Source organism: Hemitrygon akajei, chromosome 7 (genome assembly GCF_048418815.1).
Source record: "Hemitrygon akajei chromosome 7, sHemAka1.3, whole genome shotgun sequence".
NCBI lineage: Eukaryota > Metazoa > Chordata > Chondrichthyes > Myliobatiformes > Dasyatidae > Hemitrygon > Hemitrygon akajei.
This window is the reverse complement of record NC_133130.1, coordinates 98,111,497-98,128,870: the sequence shown is the minus strand read 5'-3', so window position 1 is coordinate 98,128,870 and position 17,374 is coordinate 98,111,497. Positions and strand designations below refer to the sequence as shown.

Here is a 17,374-nt window from a genome sequence, read left to right as displayed (position 1 = left end):
GCGTACAGCCCACACTAGTCTATCCTGGGTACATCCCACACTACAGTCTATGCTGCGTACATCCCACACTACAATCTATGCTGGGTACAGCCCACACTATGATCTATGCTGGGTACAGCCCACACTAGTCTATGCTGGGTAGAGCCCACATTACAATCTATGCTGGGTACAGCCCACTCTACAATCTATACTGGGTACATCCCACACTACAGACTATGCTGGGTACAGCCCACACTAAGATCTATGCTGGGTACATCCCACACTACGATCTATGCTGGGTACAGCCCACACTACGATCTATGCTGGGTACAGCCCACACTAGTCTAGGCTGGGTACAGCCCACATTAGTCTATGCTGGGAACAGCCCACACTAGTCTATGCTGGGTACATCCCACACTACGATCTATGCTGGGTACAGCCCACACTACGATCTATGCTGGGTACAGCCCACACTATTCTATGATGGGTAGAGCCCATACTACGATCTATGCTGGGTACAGCCCACACTACGATCTATGCTGGGTACAGCCCAGACTAGTCTATGATGGGTAGAGCCCACACTACGATCTATGCTGGGTACAGCCCAGACTAGTCTATGATGGGTACAGCCCACACTACGATCTAGGCTGGGTACAGCCCACACTAGTCTATGCTGGGTACAGCCCACACTACGATCTATGCTGGGTACAGCCCACACTAGTCTATGCTGGGTAAAGCCCACACTAGTCTATGCTGGGTACAGCCCACACTACAATCTATGCTGGGTACAGACAACACTACGTTCTATGCTGAGTACAGCCCAACTACAGTCGATTCTGGGTACAGCCCACTCTACAATCTATACTGGGTACAGCCCACACTAGTCTATGCTGGGTACAGACAACACTACGTTCTATGCTGAGTACAGCCCACACTAGTCTATGCTGGGTACAGACAACGCTACGTTCTATGCTGAATACAGCCCACACTTGTCTATGCTGGGTACAGACAACACTACGTTCTATGCTGGGTACAGCCCAGACTACAATCAATACTGCGTACATCCCACACTAAAGACTATGCTGGGTACAGCCCACACCACAGTCTATGCTGGGTACAGCCCACACTACAGTCTATGCTGGGTACAGCCCACTCTACAATCTATGCTGGGTACAGCCCACACTAGTCTATGCTGGGTACAGCCCACACTAGTCTATGCTGGGAACAGCCCACACTAGTCTATGATGGGTAGAGCCCACACTACGACCGATGCTGGGTACAGCCCACATGACAGTCTATGCTGGGTACAGCCCACACTACAATCAATGCTGCGTACAGCCCACACTAGTCTATCCTGGGTACATCCCACACTACAGTCTATGCTGCGTGCATCCCACACTACAATCTATGCTGGGTACAGCCCACACTAGTCTATGCTGGCTAGAGCCCACACTACGATCAATGCTGGGTACTGCCTACACTAGTATATGCTGGGTACAGCCCACACTAGTCTATGCTGGGTACAGCCCACACTACAATCTGTGCTGGGTACAGCCCACATTACAATCTATGCTGGGTACAGCCCACACTAGTCTATGCTGGGTACAGCCCACACTACAATCTATGCTGGGTACAGCCCACACTAGTCTATGCTGGGTACAGCCCACACTACAATCTATGCTGGGTACAGACAACACTACTTTCTATGCTGAGTACAGCCCACACTACAGTCTATGCTGGGTACATCCCACACTACGATCTATGCTGCGTACAGCCCACACTACGATCTATGCTGGGTACAGCCCACACTAGTCTATGCTGGGTACAGCCCACACTACGATCTATGCTGGGTACATCCCACACTACGATCTATGCTGGGTACAGCCCACACTACGATCTATGCTGCGTACAGCCCACACTAGTCTATGCTGGGTACAGCCCACATTAGTCTATGCTGGGTACAGCCCACATTAGTCTATGCTGGGTACATCCCACACTACAATCTATGCTGGGCACAGACAACACTACGTTCTATGCTGAGTACAGCCCACACTACAGTCTATGCTGGGTACAGACAACACTACGTTCTATGCTGAGTACAGCCCAACTACAGTCGATTCTGGGTACAGCCCACTCTACAATCTATACTGGGTACAGCGCACACTACAGTCTATGCTGGGTACAGACAACACTACATTCTATGCTGAGTACAGCCCACACTACAGATTATGCTGGGTACAGCCCACACTAGTCTATGCTGGGTACAGCCCACACTAGTCTATGCTGGGAACAGCCCACAATAGTCTATGCTGGGTAGAGCCCACACTACGACCGATGCTGGGTACAGCCCACACTTCAGTCTATGCTGGGTACAGCCCACACTACAATCAATGCTGCGTACAGCCCACACTAGTCTATCCTGGGTACATCCCACACTACGATCTATGCTGGGTACTGCCTACACTAGTCTATGCTGGGTACAGCCCACACTACAATCTATGCTGGGTACAGCCCACACCAGTCTATGCTGGGTACAGACAACACTACGTTCTATGCTGAGTACAGCCCAACTACAGTCGATTCTGGGTACAGCCCACTCTACAATCTATACTGGGTACAGCGCACACTACGATCTATGCTGGGTACAGCCCACACTACAATCTATGCTGGGTAGAGCCCACACTACGATCTATGCTGGGTACAGCCCACACTACGATCTATGCTGGGTACAGCCCACACTAGTCTATGCTGGGTACAGCCCACACTACAATCTATGCTGGGTACAGCCCAATCTACAATCAATACTGCGTACATCCCACACTACAGACTATGCTGGGTACAGCCCACACTACAGTCTATGCTGGGTACAGCCCACTCTACAATCTATGTTGGGTACAGCCCACACTAGTCTATGCTGGGTACAGCCCACAGTAGTCTATGCTGGGTAGAGCCCACACTACGACCGATGCTGGGTACAGCCCACACTACAATCAATGCTGCGTACAGCCCACACTAGTCTATCCTGGGTACATCCCACACTACAGTCTATGCTGGGTACATCCCACACTACAATCAATGCTGGGTACAGCCCACACTAGTCTATGCTGGGTACAGCCCACACTAGTCTATGCTGGGTAGAGCCCACACTACGACCGATGCTGGGTACAGCCCACACTACAGTCTATGCTGGGTACATCCCACACTACAATCAATGCTGCGTACAGCCCACACTAGTCTATCCTGGGTACATCCCACACTACAGTCTATGCTGCGTACATCCCACACTACAATCTATGCTGGGTACAGCCCACACTATGATCTATGCTGGGTACAGCCCACACTAGTCTATGCTGGGTAGAGCCCACATTACAATCTATGCTGGGTACAGCCCACTCTACAATCTATACTGGGTACATCCCACACTACAGACTATGCTGGGTACAGCCCAATCTACAATCAATACTGCGTACATCCCACACTACAGACTATGCTGGGTACAGCCCACACGACAGTCTATGCTGGGTACAGCCCACACTACAATCAATGCTGCGTACAGCCCACACTAGTCTATCCTGGGTACATCCCACACTACAGTCTATGCTGCGTACATCCCACACTACAATCTATGCTGGGTACAGCCCACACTAGTCTATGCTGGCTAGAGCCCACACTACGATCTATGCTGGGTACTGCCCACACTAGTCTATGCTGCGTACAGCCCACACTACAATCTATGCTGGGTACAGCCCACACTACAATCTATGCTGGGTACAGCCCACACTAGTCTATGCTGGGTACAGCCCACACTACAATCTATGCTGGGTACAGCCCACAGTAGTCTATGCTGGGAACAGCCCACACTAGTCTATGCTGGGTAGAGCCCACACTACGACCGATGCTGGGTACAGCCCACACTACAGTCTATGCTGGGTACATCCCACACTACAATCAATGCTGCGTACAGCCCACACTAGTCTATCCTGGGTACATCCCACACTACAGTCTATGCTGCGTACATCCCACACTACAATCTATGCTGGGTACAGCCCACACTATGATCTATGCTGGGTACAGCCCACACTAGTCTATGCTGGGTAGAGCCCACATTACAATCTATGCTGGGTACATCCCACACTACGATCTATGCTGGGTACAGCCCACACTAGTCTATGCTGGGTACAGCCCACATTACAATCTATGCTGGGTACATCCCACACTACGATCTATGCTGGGTACAGCCCACACTATGATCTATGCTGGGTACAGCCCACACTAGTCTATGCTGGGTACAGCCCACATTACAATCTATGCTGGGTACATCCCACACTACGATCTATGCTGGGTACAGCCCACACTAGTCTATGCTGGGTACAGCCCACATTACAATCTATGCTGGGTACATCCCACACTACGATCTATGCTGGGTACAGCCCACACTATGATCTATGCTGGGTACAGCCCACACTAGTCTATGCTGGGTACAGCCCACATTACAATCTATGCTGGGTACATCCCACACTACGATCTATGCTGGGTACAGCCCACACTACGATCTATGCTGGGTGCAGCCCACACTAATCTATGATGGGTAGAGCCCACACTACGATCTATGCTGGGTACAGCCCACACTACAATCTATGCTGGGTACATCCCACACTACGATCTATGCTGGGTACAGCCCACACTACGATCTATGCTGAGTACAGCCCACACTACAGTCTATGCTGGGTACAGCCCACTCTACAAACTATACTGGGTACAGCCCACACTACAGTCTATGCTGGGTACAGCCCACACTAGTCTATGCTGGGTACAGACAACACTATGTTCTATGCTGAGTACAGCCCAACTACAGTCGATTCTGGGTTCAGCCCACTCTACAATCTAAACTGGGTACAGCCCACACTAGTCTATGCTGGGTACAGACAACACTACGTTCTATGCTGAGTACAGCCCAACTACAGTCGATTCTGGGTACAGCCCACTCTACAATCTATACTGGGTACATCCCACACTACAGACTATGCTGGGTACAGCCCAATCTACAATCAATACTGCGTAATTCCCACACTACAGACTATGCTGGGTACAGCCCACACGACAGTCTATGCTGGGTACAGCCCACACTACAATCAATGCTGCGTACAGCCCACACTAGTCTATCCTGGGTACATCCCACACTACAGTCTATGCTGCGTACATCCCACACTACAATCTATGCTGGGTACAGCCCACACTAGTCTATGCTGGCTAGAGCCCACACTACGATCTATGCTGGGTACTGCCCACACTAGTCTATGCTGGGTACAGCCCACACTACAATCTATGCTGGGTACAGCCCACACTACAATCTATGCTGGGTACAGCCCACACTAGTCTATGCTGGGTACAGCCCACACTACAATCTATGCTGGGTACAGCCCACAGTAATCTATGCTGGGAACAGCCCACACTAGTCTATGCTGGGTAGAGCCCACACTACGACCGATGCTGGGTACAGCCCACACTACAGTCTATGCTGGGTACATCCCACACTACAATCAATGCTGCGTACAGCCCACACTAGTCTATCCTGGGTACATCCCACACTACAGTCTATGCTGCGTACATCCCACACTACAATCTATGCTGGGTACAGCCCACACTATGATCTATGCTGGGTACAGCCCACACTAGTCTATGCTGGGTACAGCCCACATTACAATCTATGCTGGGTACATCCCACACTACGATCTATGCTGGGTACAGCCCACACTATGATCTATGCTGGGTACAGCCCACACTAGTCTATGCTGGGTACAGCCCACATTACAATCTATGCTGGGTACATCCCACACTACGATCTATGCTGGGAACAGCCCACACTACGATCTATGCTGGGTGCAGCCCACACTAATCTATGATGGGTAGAGCCCACACTACGATATATGCTGGGTACAGCCCACACTACAATCTATGCTGGGTACATCCCACACTACGATCTATGCTGGGTACAGCCCACACTACGATCTATGCTGAGTACAGCCCACACTACAGTCTATGCTGGGTACAGCCCACTCTACAAACTATACTGGGTACAGCCCACACTACAGTCTATGCTGGGTACAGCCCACACTAGTCTATGCTGGGTACAGACAACACTATGTTCTATGCTGAGTACAGCCCAACTACAGTCGATTCTGGGTACAGCCCACTCTACAATCTATACTGGGTACAGCCCACACTAGTCTATGCTGGGTACAGACAACACTACGTTCTATGCTGAGTACAGCCCAACTACAGTCGATTCTGGGTACAGCCCACTCTACAATCTATACTGGGTACAGCGCACACTACGATCTATGCTGGGTAAAGCCCACACTAGTCTATGCTGGGTACAGCCCACACTAGTCTATGCTGGGTACAGCCCACACTACAGTCTATGCTGGGTACAGCCCAATCTACAATCAATACTGCGTACATCCCACACTACAGACTATGCTGGGAACAGCCCACACGACAGTCTATGCTGGGTACAGCCCACACTACAATCAATGCTGCGTACAGCCCACACTAGTCTATCCTGGGTAAATCCCACACTACAGTCTATGCTGCGTACATCCCACACTACAATCTATGCTGGGTACAGCCCACACTAGTCTATGGTGGCTAGAGCCCACACTACGATCTATGCTGGGTACTGCCCACACTAGTCTATGCTGGGTACAGCCCACACTACAATCTATGCTGGGTACAGCCCACACTACAATCTATGCTGGGTACAGCCCACACTAGTCTATGCTGGGTACAGCCCACACTACAATCTATGCTGGGTACAGACAACACTACTTTCTATGCTGAGTACAGCCCACACTACAGTCTATGCTGGGTACATCCCACACTACAGTCTATGCTGGGTACATCCCACACTATGATCTATGCTGCGTACAGCCCACACTACGATCTATGCTGGGTACAGCCCACACTAGTCTATGCTGGGTACAGCCCACACTACGATCTATGCTGGGTACATCCCACACTACGATCTATGCTGGGTACAGCCCACACTACGATCTATGCTGCGTACAGCCCACACTAGTCTATGCTGGGTACAGCCCACATTAGTCTATGCTGGGTACATCCCACACTACAATCTATGCTGGGCACAGACAACACTACGTTCTATGCTGAGTACAGCCCACACTACAGTCTATGCTGGGTACAGCCCACACTAGTCTATGCTGGGTACAGACAACACTGCGTTCTATGCTGAGTACAGCCCAACTACAGTCGATTCTGGGTACAGCCCACTCTACAATCTATACTGGGTACAGCGCACACTACAGTCTATGCTGGGTACAGACAACACTACATTCTATGCTGAGTACAGCCCACACTACAGTCTATGCTGGGTACAGCCCACTCTACAATCAATACTGCGTACATCCCACACTACAGATTATGCTGGGTACAGCCCACACTAGTCTATGCTAGGTACAGCCCACACTAGTCTATGCTGGGAACAGCCCACAATAGTCTATGCTGGGTAGAGCCCACACTACGACCGATGCTGGGTACAGCCCACACTACAGTCTATGCTGGGTACAGCCCACACTACAATCAATGCTGCGTACAGCCCACACTAGTCTATCCTGGGTACATCCCACACTACAGTCTATGCTGCGTACATCCCACACTACAATCTATGCTGGGTACAGCCCACACTAGTCTATGCTGGCTAGAGCCCACACTACGATCTGTGCTGGGTACTGCCTACACTAGTCTATGCTGGGTACAGCCCACACTAGTCTATGCTGGGTACAGCCCACACTACAATCTATGCTGGGTACAGACAACACTACTTTCTATGCTGGGTACAGCCCACACTACAGTCTATGCTGGGTACAGCCCACTCTACAAACTATACTGGGTACAGCCCACACTACAGTCTATGCTGGGTACAGCCCACACTAGTCTATGCTGGGTACAGACAACACTACGTTCTATGCTGAGTACAGCCCAACTACAGTCGATTCTGGGTACAGCCCACTCTACAATCTATACTGGGTACAGCGCACACTACGATCAATGCTGGGTACAGCCCACACTACAATCTATGCTGGGTAGAGCCCACACTACGATCTATGCTGGGTACAGCCCACACTACGATCTATGCTGGGTACAGCCCACACTAGTCTATGCTGGGTAAAGCCCACACTAGTCTATGCCGGGTACAGCCCACACTACAGTCTATGCTGGGTACAGCCCAATCTACAATCAATACTGCGTACATCCCACACTACAACCTATACTGGGTACAGCCCACACTACAGTCTATGCTGGGTACAGCCCACTCTACAATCTATGCTGGGTACAGCCCACACTAGTCTATGCTGGGTACAGCCCACACTAGTCTATGCTGGGTACAGCCCACACTACAATCAATGCTGCGTACAGCCCACACTAGTCTATGCTGGGAACAGCCCACACTAGTCTATGCTGGGTAGAGCCCACACTACGACCGATGCTGGGTACAGCCCACACTACAGTCTATGCTGGGTACAGCCCACACTACAATCAATGCTGCGTACAGCCCACACTAGTCTATCCTGGGTACATCCCACACTACAGTCTATGCTGCGTACATCCCACACTACAATCTATGCTGGGTACAGCCCACACTAGTCTATGCTGGGAACAGCCCACACTAGTCTATGCTGGGTACAGCCCACACTAGTCTATGCTGGGAACAGCCCACACTAGTCTATGCTGGGTAGAGCCCACACTACGACCGATGCTGGGTACAGCCCACACTACAGTCTATGCTGGGTACGGCCCACACTACAATCAATGCTGCGTACAGCCCACACTAGTCTATCCTGGGTACATCCCACACTACAGTCTATGCTGCGTACATCCCACACTACAATCTATGCTGGGTACAGCCCACACTAGTCTATGCTGGGTAGAGCCCACACTACGACCGATGCTGGGTACAGCCCACACTACAGTCTATGCTGGGTACAGCCCACACTACAATCAATGCTGCGTACAGCCCACACTAGTCTATCCTGGGTACATCCCACACTACAGTCTATGCTGCGTACATCCCACACTACAATCTATGCTGGGTACAGCCCACACTAGTCTATGCTGGGAACAGCCCACACTAGTCTATGCTGGGTACAGCCCACACTAGTCTATGCTGGGAACAGCCCACACTAGTCTATGCTGGGTAGAGCCCACACTACGACCGATGCTGGGTACAGCCCACACTACAGTCTATGCTGGGTACGGCCCACACTACAATCAATGCTGCGTACAGCCCACACTAGTCTATCCTGGGTACATCCCACACTACAGTCTATGCTGCGTACATCCCACACTACAATCTATGCTGGGTACAGCCCACACTAGTCTATGCTGGGTACAGCCCACACTAGTCTATCCTGGGTACATCCCACACTACAGTCTATGCTGGCTAGAGCCCACACTACGATCTATGCTGGGTACTGCCTACACTAGTCTATGCTGGGTACAGCCCACACTAGTCTATCCTGGGTACATCCCACACTACAATCTATGCTGGGTACATCCCACACTACAATCTTTGCTGGGTTCAGCCCAGAGTACAATCTTTGCTGGGTACAGCCCACACTACAAACTTTGCTGGGTACAGCCCAGACTACAATCTTTTCTGGGTACAGCCCAGACTACAATCTATGCTGGGTACAGCCCACACTGCGATCGGTGCTGGGTACAGCCCAGACTACAATCTTTGCTGGGTACAGCCCACACTGCGATCAGTGCTGGGTACAGCCCACACTGCGATCGGTGCTGGGTAAAGCCCAGACCACAATCTTTGCTGGGTACAGCCCACACTGCGATCGGTGCTGGGTAAAGCCCAGACCACAATCTTTGCTGGGTACAGCCCACACTGCGATCGGTGCTGGGTAGAGCTCAGTCAATCACCGGCTGAGCTGTCCCTAACGTTGAGCACGTCTACACAGAGCACTGCCACAAGAATGTATCTTCCATCATCCATGTTTCCCTACCATCCAGTCTGTGCTCTCTTCTCATCTCTACCGTCAGGCAGGAGGTAGGAGAGTCTTAGGCTCCACACCACCAGGTTCAGAAGCAGTTATTAGTTTACAGGCTCCTGTCTGGTGTGGATAACCTCATTCACCACAATTTTGAACTGATCCACAGCCTACAGACTTTCTTTCAAGGATTCTTTACCATTCATGTCCTCAGGATCATTTTTCCTTTGTACAATTTGCCTTCTTTTGTACATTGGATGGTTGTTTATATATAAAGAATAACTGAGCACAATTAGGCCATTCAGCCCATCGAGTCTGCTCTGCCATTCCATCGTGGCTGATTTATTATCCCTCTCAAACCCATTCTCCTGCCTTTTCTCCATAACTTTTTATGCCCCAACTAATCAAAAACTTATCAACCTCTGCTTTAATAACTTTGGCCTCCACAGCCATCTGTGCCAGTGAATTTCACAGATTCACACCCACTGGCTGAAGAAATTCCTCCTCATCTCAGTTCTAAAGGGATGTCTTTGTATTCTGAGGCTTTGCCCGCTGGTCCTAGATTCTCCCACTATTGGAAACATCTTCTCCACGTTCACTCTATCTTAGCCTTTCAATATTTGATAAGTTTCAGTATTGAAAATTTCTTGAAAATTGCCTGCAAGAATATGAACCTCAAGATAGTATCCAGCAACATTGATAATAACTATTTTGAGCTTTGAACTTCAGGGAGCTTCTCGTTTATATGATCATAGTGATCTAAATCCATGTTCACACTATAAGCAGCACACACTTAGCACATCAGACGATGAAAATCCAGTTTCTAGGCATAAAGGGAGGTGGAGAATGGGTGGAAGGAAGTGAATAGAACAGAGATAGCAATATTCCAGGAATCAGCCATCCCAATGCCCCTGTGGTTGGAGTAAATATCAGTTTAAAGCCTGGATCCATTCCACATTGGAAGTCAAAAGCTCCCCCATTGAGGGCCAAATTCCAAATAACATTGCACCTTCCAAAAACAATGGAATAGAAACATACTGAAACACCGAAAGATATTGAACTTGACACAGTGAGATGCAGCTGCCTGGCATGCCAGTGGGAAAGGGGAAAGAAGATACGACAGTGGCGTGTAAGAGGCTCTCCTTTAGGGATGTGAGAGTGCAGGGCACGGGGCAATGTGGATGCATGCGGACAGAAGAGAATTAGTTTAATTTATCACGGTGCTGAGCCGAAGGGTGTCTTCCAAGTTCTATGAGGCATAGAATCAGAGAAATAAGATATGGTTTAGAAGCACCAGCTCACGTGTGTCTGAACCTGCTCCCGCTCTTCCTGGATTCCAGTCGCTCAGCTGTTAACTGCTTCTTTGGCCACAGGCACTGGCTGATCTGGTGAGTATTTCCTGCAGTAGGTTCTGCGAGCTCAGGTTAGGATCTCGGTTCAATTCAGCTACTTGGCATAAACTGAAGCTGTGTATCTGAGTAGCTGGGGAGCGGGGTGGGGGTTTGCTGGCTTCGCCATGCACTGGGCTGGATGTCGGGACACAGGATCAGATTCAGATTCATTTGTCACGTCAAAACAGATGGCAAAATGCCCCAGTTGTGACCAAAGGACGTGCCCACTAGTGTCGCCAACATAGCGTGCACACAACGCTCAGCAGAACCGCACAGAATGCAAAAAAACGGAACATACCAAGCGACAAAGCAACTACAGTGAAACAAGACCGCTTCCTCCCTCCCTCCTACATGCATACAGTGCGCGGTCCTCTAACAGGGGGAACTGCGGCTGCTTAGCTGCTGAGAGCCAGGCTCGCGAGGGGTGACCTACCTCGGTGACAATGCTTGGGTATGAGCCTTCCTCAAAAACCCATCCCCCCTGGCAGAGGGTGAGGGGGAGCTCCTGTGCCGAGGTGTTTGGCAGGAACGAGAGCGGAGTCTTGCAGTGACTTGATGGGGTCCACTGCCACTCCACATCGTACCTGAGGCAGTGGCTATGTGATAGGACCCCTCCGTCAGCAGGGGGCACTGTATAGTTCCACTCCTCCTCCTGGGACCATCCGCAGTTCGCCCTCAGCTCTGATACCCCTGGGCTTCTGCACCAGTGCCTAGGAGTGAATGCCAGGAAAACAATCCCAATGTACAGATAGGAGAATGTTGCTGATGTTATGCAAACCAGAGTGAAAGCCATCTTCTGAAAGACTCCAAATTCTCCAGCTTCCTCCAAGAGGTCGTCAAAGGTGGCCATTTCCCCGGCCTTGTAGTCCTTTTGCTACCAGTGAGTGTGTTGCTCACACAGAAGGGGAGCTGATCTGAGTCTGGCTCAAAGGTCTTCAAAGTGTTTGAGCAAATAATGAAGTTAATAAATAAAAAAAACTAACTGTGTTTCACATTCGGGCTAACCATTTCACATCAGGCTCATCAATTATCAATTCCGTAAACACCAAAGTCTGGGTGTTTACGGAATCTAATCCAGCCGAATGTGAGGTTTGTACTTAGGAAGATCAAATATAAAGGAAGAGACAATAACAGCAACAGTGGATGTATCTTGGGGTCTAAGTCCAAAGCTCCCTGACAGTGACTCCACAGCCCAATAGAACTGAAACGCATGTGCCATGTTTCCCTTTTGTAGATGAGGCACTGAGTTCAAAAACTCATAAGTTATGTTGCAGCGTGAATAAGTTCACTCACCACAACTCTGAATGGATTCCACAACCGACAGACCCGCTTTCATGGGCTCTACAACTCATGTTCTCAGTATTGATCAGTTTTTATTTGCACAATTTGTCTTTTGTATATTGGCTGTTTGTCAGTTTTGTTTACATATTACTTTTCTTAAATTCTATTATATTCAGTCACTTCAGTGGCCGTTTGATACTACACCATGCTTAGAGCGAACTACTTTTAAATAGCATCAGTTGTGTGTGTTTGTGTTCAAAAAACAGTGAATTTTGTCACTACCAGCTCTTCAGAAATAAGTAGTGAGACAATTCAGAACTGTTTAGCTCACTGTGATTTCAAGGGTTCAGACTCGGAGATGATAGAATCAGCTGGGAGTGAAAATGAAACAATTTCACTATTTCGACAAGTTAGGGACTACAAAGAATTTGAAGGTATCAAAAATCATCTTGAATGTTACAGCGAAACTGAAGATTTGCAGGATGCAATCATCAAAAATTGTATTGAATGAAAGCACTGTATGAAGGCAGCCCATTATCTGCACCAGGTGTCTGTGCTGATTTTGTTCAATCAAACTGGATGAATTCATTCATTAACAACATTAGGAACTAATGCACATTTTTATAGTACTGTAGTAATATTGGTAGTGTTTAAATTTGTTCTGTATTTCATTGAAATGCTTAAATGGTTACTCAGTTGAGCAGTATTTTGACTTTTTAATTTTTTGTAACTATTTCCTTGAAGCTGGCAAATTGGGGTAGCTTCTTAAATGGGCCAAAATGTACTGATCCCAATGTGTCCCAGTCAACTGGAATCCACTGTATATGTACACACTTTGAAAATAAATTTTACTTTGATTTTGACTTTGAGCATCAGAAAACCCTAGTTAGGCCACATCTGGAGTTCCATTCTCATGCCCCATTTTCGAGAGGATATAGAGTTTGGAAAGGGTGCTGAAGAGGTTTACCAGGGCACTGCCTGGATTAGAGGGCATGTGTTATAAGGAGACGTTGGACAAATGAGTTTCCACTGGAGGATTGGAAGCTGAGGGGAGATCTGGTAGAGGCTTATAATCTTACAGGAGGCACAGATTGGTAGACAGCCGGTGGCGATTTCCCAGGGATGAAATGTCCAATACTAGAGCATGAGTACTCAGGATGAGTGGGGTCAAGCTCAAGGGAAATAAGCAGGGCAAGATTTACTCAGGGAGAGTTGGGTGCCTGGAATGCATTGGCAGTGGTGGTGCTGGAGGAAAATACAAAAGAGGTGTCCATAGATTGGGTGAATCGAGCTGGTCGAGGTGGACTATAAAATGCATCTGTGATGGCTTTCTTGAACAGCATGTTACTGAACCTACAAGGGAATGTGTTGTCTTAGATCTGGTCCCATGCTAATGAGACAGGTAAAATATCCTCTTGGAAAGAGAGATTGAATTTCTCATACAAATGGAGGGTACAATAGTTCCATCTAAAACCAGTGTATTATGCTTAAACAATGGCAACAACAATGGGATGAGGAGGAGTTGGTTAGTGTACACAGGGAACACAGGCTATATGGTGGGATGGTTGAGGAACAGAAACTTTCTTTTTCCAACATTTTTATTAATTTACATATAAGAATACAGAGTACAAGAAAAAAATATATATATATCAATACATTATAAAGGCTCCTTACCCTATATTCATACAGATTAATTAATTCATAACATTGAAATATAATAATTCTATTATATTAAAAAATCTAACCCACTACCAAGACTGTAGCTGATTAGTAAAGAAAAAAATAAAAAAATATATTAATCATCATCTGTGCTTTAACAGCAGATCAAAGGTTTTGAAAATAATTCAGAAAAGGTCCCCACAATGTTTGAAAGTCTTGACTAGATTCAGAGATTGAACATCGAATCTTCTCTAAGTTTAAACATGACACCACATCACGTAACCACTGGGCGTAAATAGGAGGAGTCACATCTTTCCATTTAAGCAAGAGCGTCCTTCTGGCTGTAAGAGAAATAAAAGCCAAAATGTGCAAGTCAGATGACTCCAAAATAATGTCCTTTCCTCCAACAATACCAAATAAAGCGGTCAAAGGATTAGGCTTAAAGTTTACTTTGAAAAGTATCGAGAAAGTTTGAAATACTTCTTTTCAATATTTTCCAAGACTCAGACATGTCCAAAACATATGAATGAGTGAAGCTTCTCCATTGTTATACTTATCACAATACGGAGATGTATCTAAATAAAAACGAGACAACTTATCCTTGGTCATATGGGCCCTATGGAGGTCTATAGGAGAGAGTGGCGGGCACATAACGATGAAGTGTTAACCAATTAAAAAATTTGATTCCAAGTTTCCTCAGAAATTGAAGCCTGTAAATCTCGTTCCCAAGGATTTTTCACGGTGCTCAATGAAACTATATTCTAGTTGAAAGCAAGGACAGTAAGAGTAGGGGGTGCTAGCCTGGGATAACTAAGGAAATAAAAGAAGGCATCAAACTAAAAGCTCATGCATACAAAGTCACCAAGAGTAGTGGGAAATTGGAAGATTGGGAAAACATTAAAAAGCAACAAAGAGCCACTAAGCAAGCAATAAAGAAAGGGAAGATAGATTATGAAAATAAACTAGCACAAAATGTAAAAATTGTTTGAATTGTATCTCATTCATAATATTCTAAATATTAATAAAAAGATTGAAAGAGAAAATGTAAAAATGGATAGTAAAAGTTTTTATAATTATATAAAGTGGAAAAGAATGACTAAAGTGAATGTAAGTCCTTGGGAGAAGGAGAAGAGGCAATTGATATAGAGAATGAGGAAATGGCTGAGGCTTTGAATGACTATTTTGTGCCAGTCTTCATGGTGGAGGACACACCTAACATGCCAAAGAGAGATGTTATGGGTGCAATGGGAGGTGAGGACCTTGATTTTATAGCTGTTACTAAAGAGGTTGTGCTGAGCAAACTTGTGGGCCTGAAGACAGACAAGTCCCCTGGTCCTGATGGAATGCATCCCAGGGTACTGAAAGAAATGGCAGAGGTTATAGTAGTGGCTTTGGTGAGAATTTACCAAAATTCTCTGGACCCTGGGCAGGTGCCACTGGATTGGAAGACGGCAAATGTCTCACCACTATTCAAAAAAGGTATAGGCAAAAGGCAGGTAACTCTGGGCCAGTTGGTTTAATATCTGCAGTTGGGACAATGCTTGAAGCTATCATTAAAGAAGAAATAGCGAGGCATCTGGAAAGAAATGGATCCATCAGGCAGACACAGCATGGATTCAGCAAAAGCAGGTTCTGTTTGACAAACTTACTGGAGTTCTTTGAGGAAGGTTAGTTAGGAAGGTTCAATCGTTAGGTATTAATATTGAAGTAGTAAAATGGATTCAACAGTGGCTGGATGGGAGATGCCAGAGAGTAGTGGTGGATAACTGTTTGTCAGGTTGGAGGCCGGTGACTAGTGGTGTGCCTCAGGGATCTGTACTGGGTTCAATGTTGTTTGTCATATACATTAATGATCTGGATGATGGGGTGGTAAATTGGATTAGTAAGTATGCAGATGTTACTAAGGTAGGTGGCGTTGTAGATAATGAAGTAGGTTTTCAAAGTTTGCAGAGAGATTTAGGCCAGTTGGAAGAGTGGGCTGAATGATGACAGATGGAGTTTAATGCTGATAAGTGTGAGGTGCTACATTTTGGTAGGAATAATCCAAATAGGACATACATGGTAAATGGTAGGGCATTGAAGAATGCAGTAGAACAGAGTGATCTAAGAATAATGGTGCATAGTTCCCTGAAGGTGGAATCTCATGTGGATAGGGTGGTGAAGAAAGCTTTTGGTATGCTGGCCTTTATAAATCAGAGCTTTGAGTATAGAGGAGTTGGGATGTAATGTTAAAATTGTACAAGGCATTGGTGAGGCCAAATTTGGAGTATTGTGTACAGTTCTGGTCACCAAATTATAGGAAAGATGTCAACAAAATAGAGAGAGTACAGAGAAGATTTACTAGAATGTTACTTGGGTTTCAGCATCTAAGTTACAGAGAAAGGTTGAACAAGCTAGGTGTTTATTCTTTGGAGCATAGAAGGTTGAGGGGGGACTTGATAGAGGCATTTAAAATTATTAGGGGGATAGATAGAGTTGACGTGGATAGGCTTTTTCCACTGAGAGTAGGAGAGATTCAAACAAGAGGACATGAGTTGAGAGTTAAGGGGCAAAAGTTTAAGGGTAACACAAAGGGGAACTTCTTTACTCAGAGAGTGGCAGCTGTGTGGAATGAGCTTCCAGTACTTCCTTAGAAGGTTGGCGTCATTAAGTATTGTATGTAATTAGTTTTGCTACAACAAGTGTATGGGACATTGGAAAAAAAGTTGAATTTCCCCATGGGGATGAATAAAGTATCTATCTATCTATCTATCTATCTATCTATCTATCTATCTATCTATCTATCAGTAGAAATGGTAGAGGCAGGTTCGGTATTGTCATTTAAAAAGAAATTGGATAGGTATATGGACAGGAAAGGAATGGAGGGTTATGGGCTGAGTGCAGGTAGGTGGGACTAGGTGAGAGTAAGCATTCAGCACGGACTAGAAGGGCCGAGATGACCTGTTTCCATGCTGTAATTGTTATATGGTTATATAACACAGGCGGTGGGTAGAGGGGAACAGATAGGCATTATTTGCTTGGATTTCCAGAAGGCATTCGATAAGG

At 47.0% G+C, this 17,374-nt stretch overlaps 1 protein-coding gene across 1 annotated transcript in view; it reads right to left on the bottom strand.

Annotated features, from left to right (window-relative positions):
- The window catches only part of LOC140730723 (solute carrier family 22 member 2-like), an 81,383-nt gene extending 69,064 nt beyond the window's left edge, over positions 1–12,319 (bottom strand). Inside the window, exon 1 of the mRNA XM_073051541.1 lies at positions 11,823–12,319. Within this exon, the coding sequence (XP_072907642.1) occupies positions 11,823–12,239 (417 nt within the window). The 5' untranslated portion in view covers positions 12,240–12,319. The remainder of the gene's footprint in view (positions 1–11,822) is intronic.
- Positions 12,320–17,374: the final 5,055 nt, after the last annotated feature.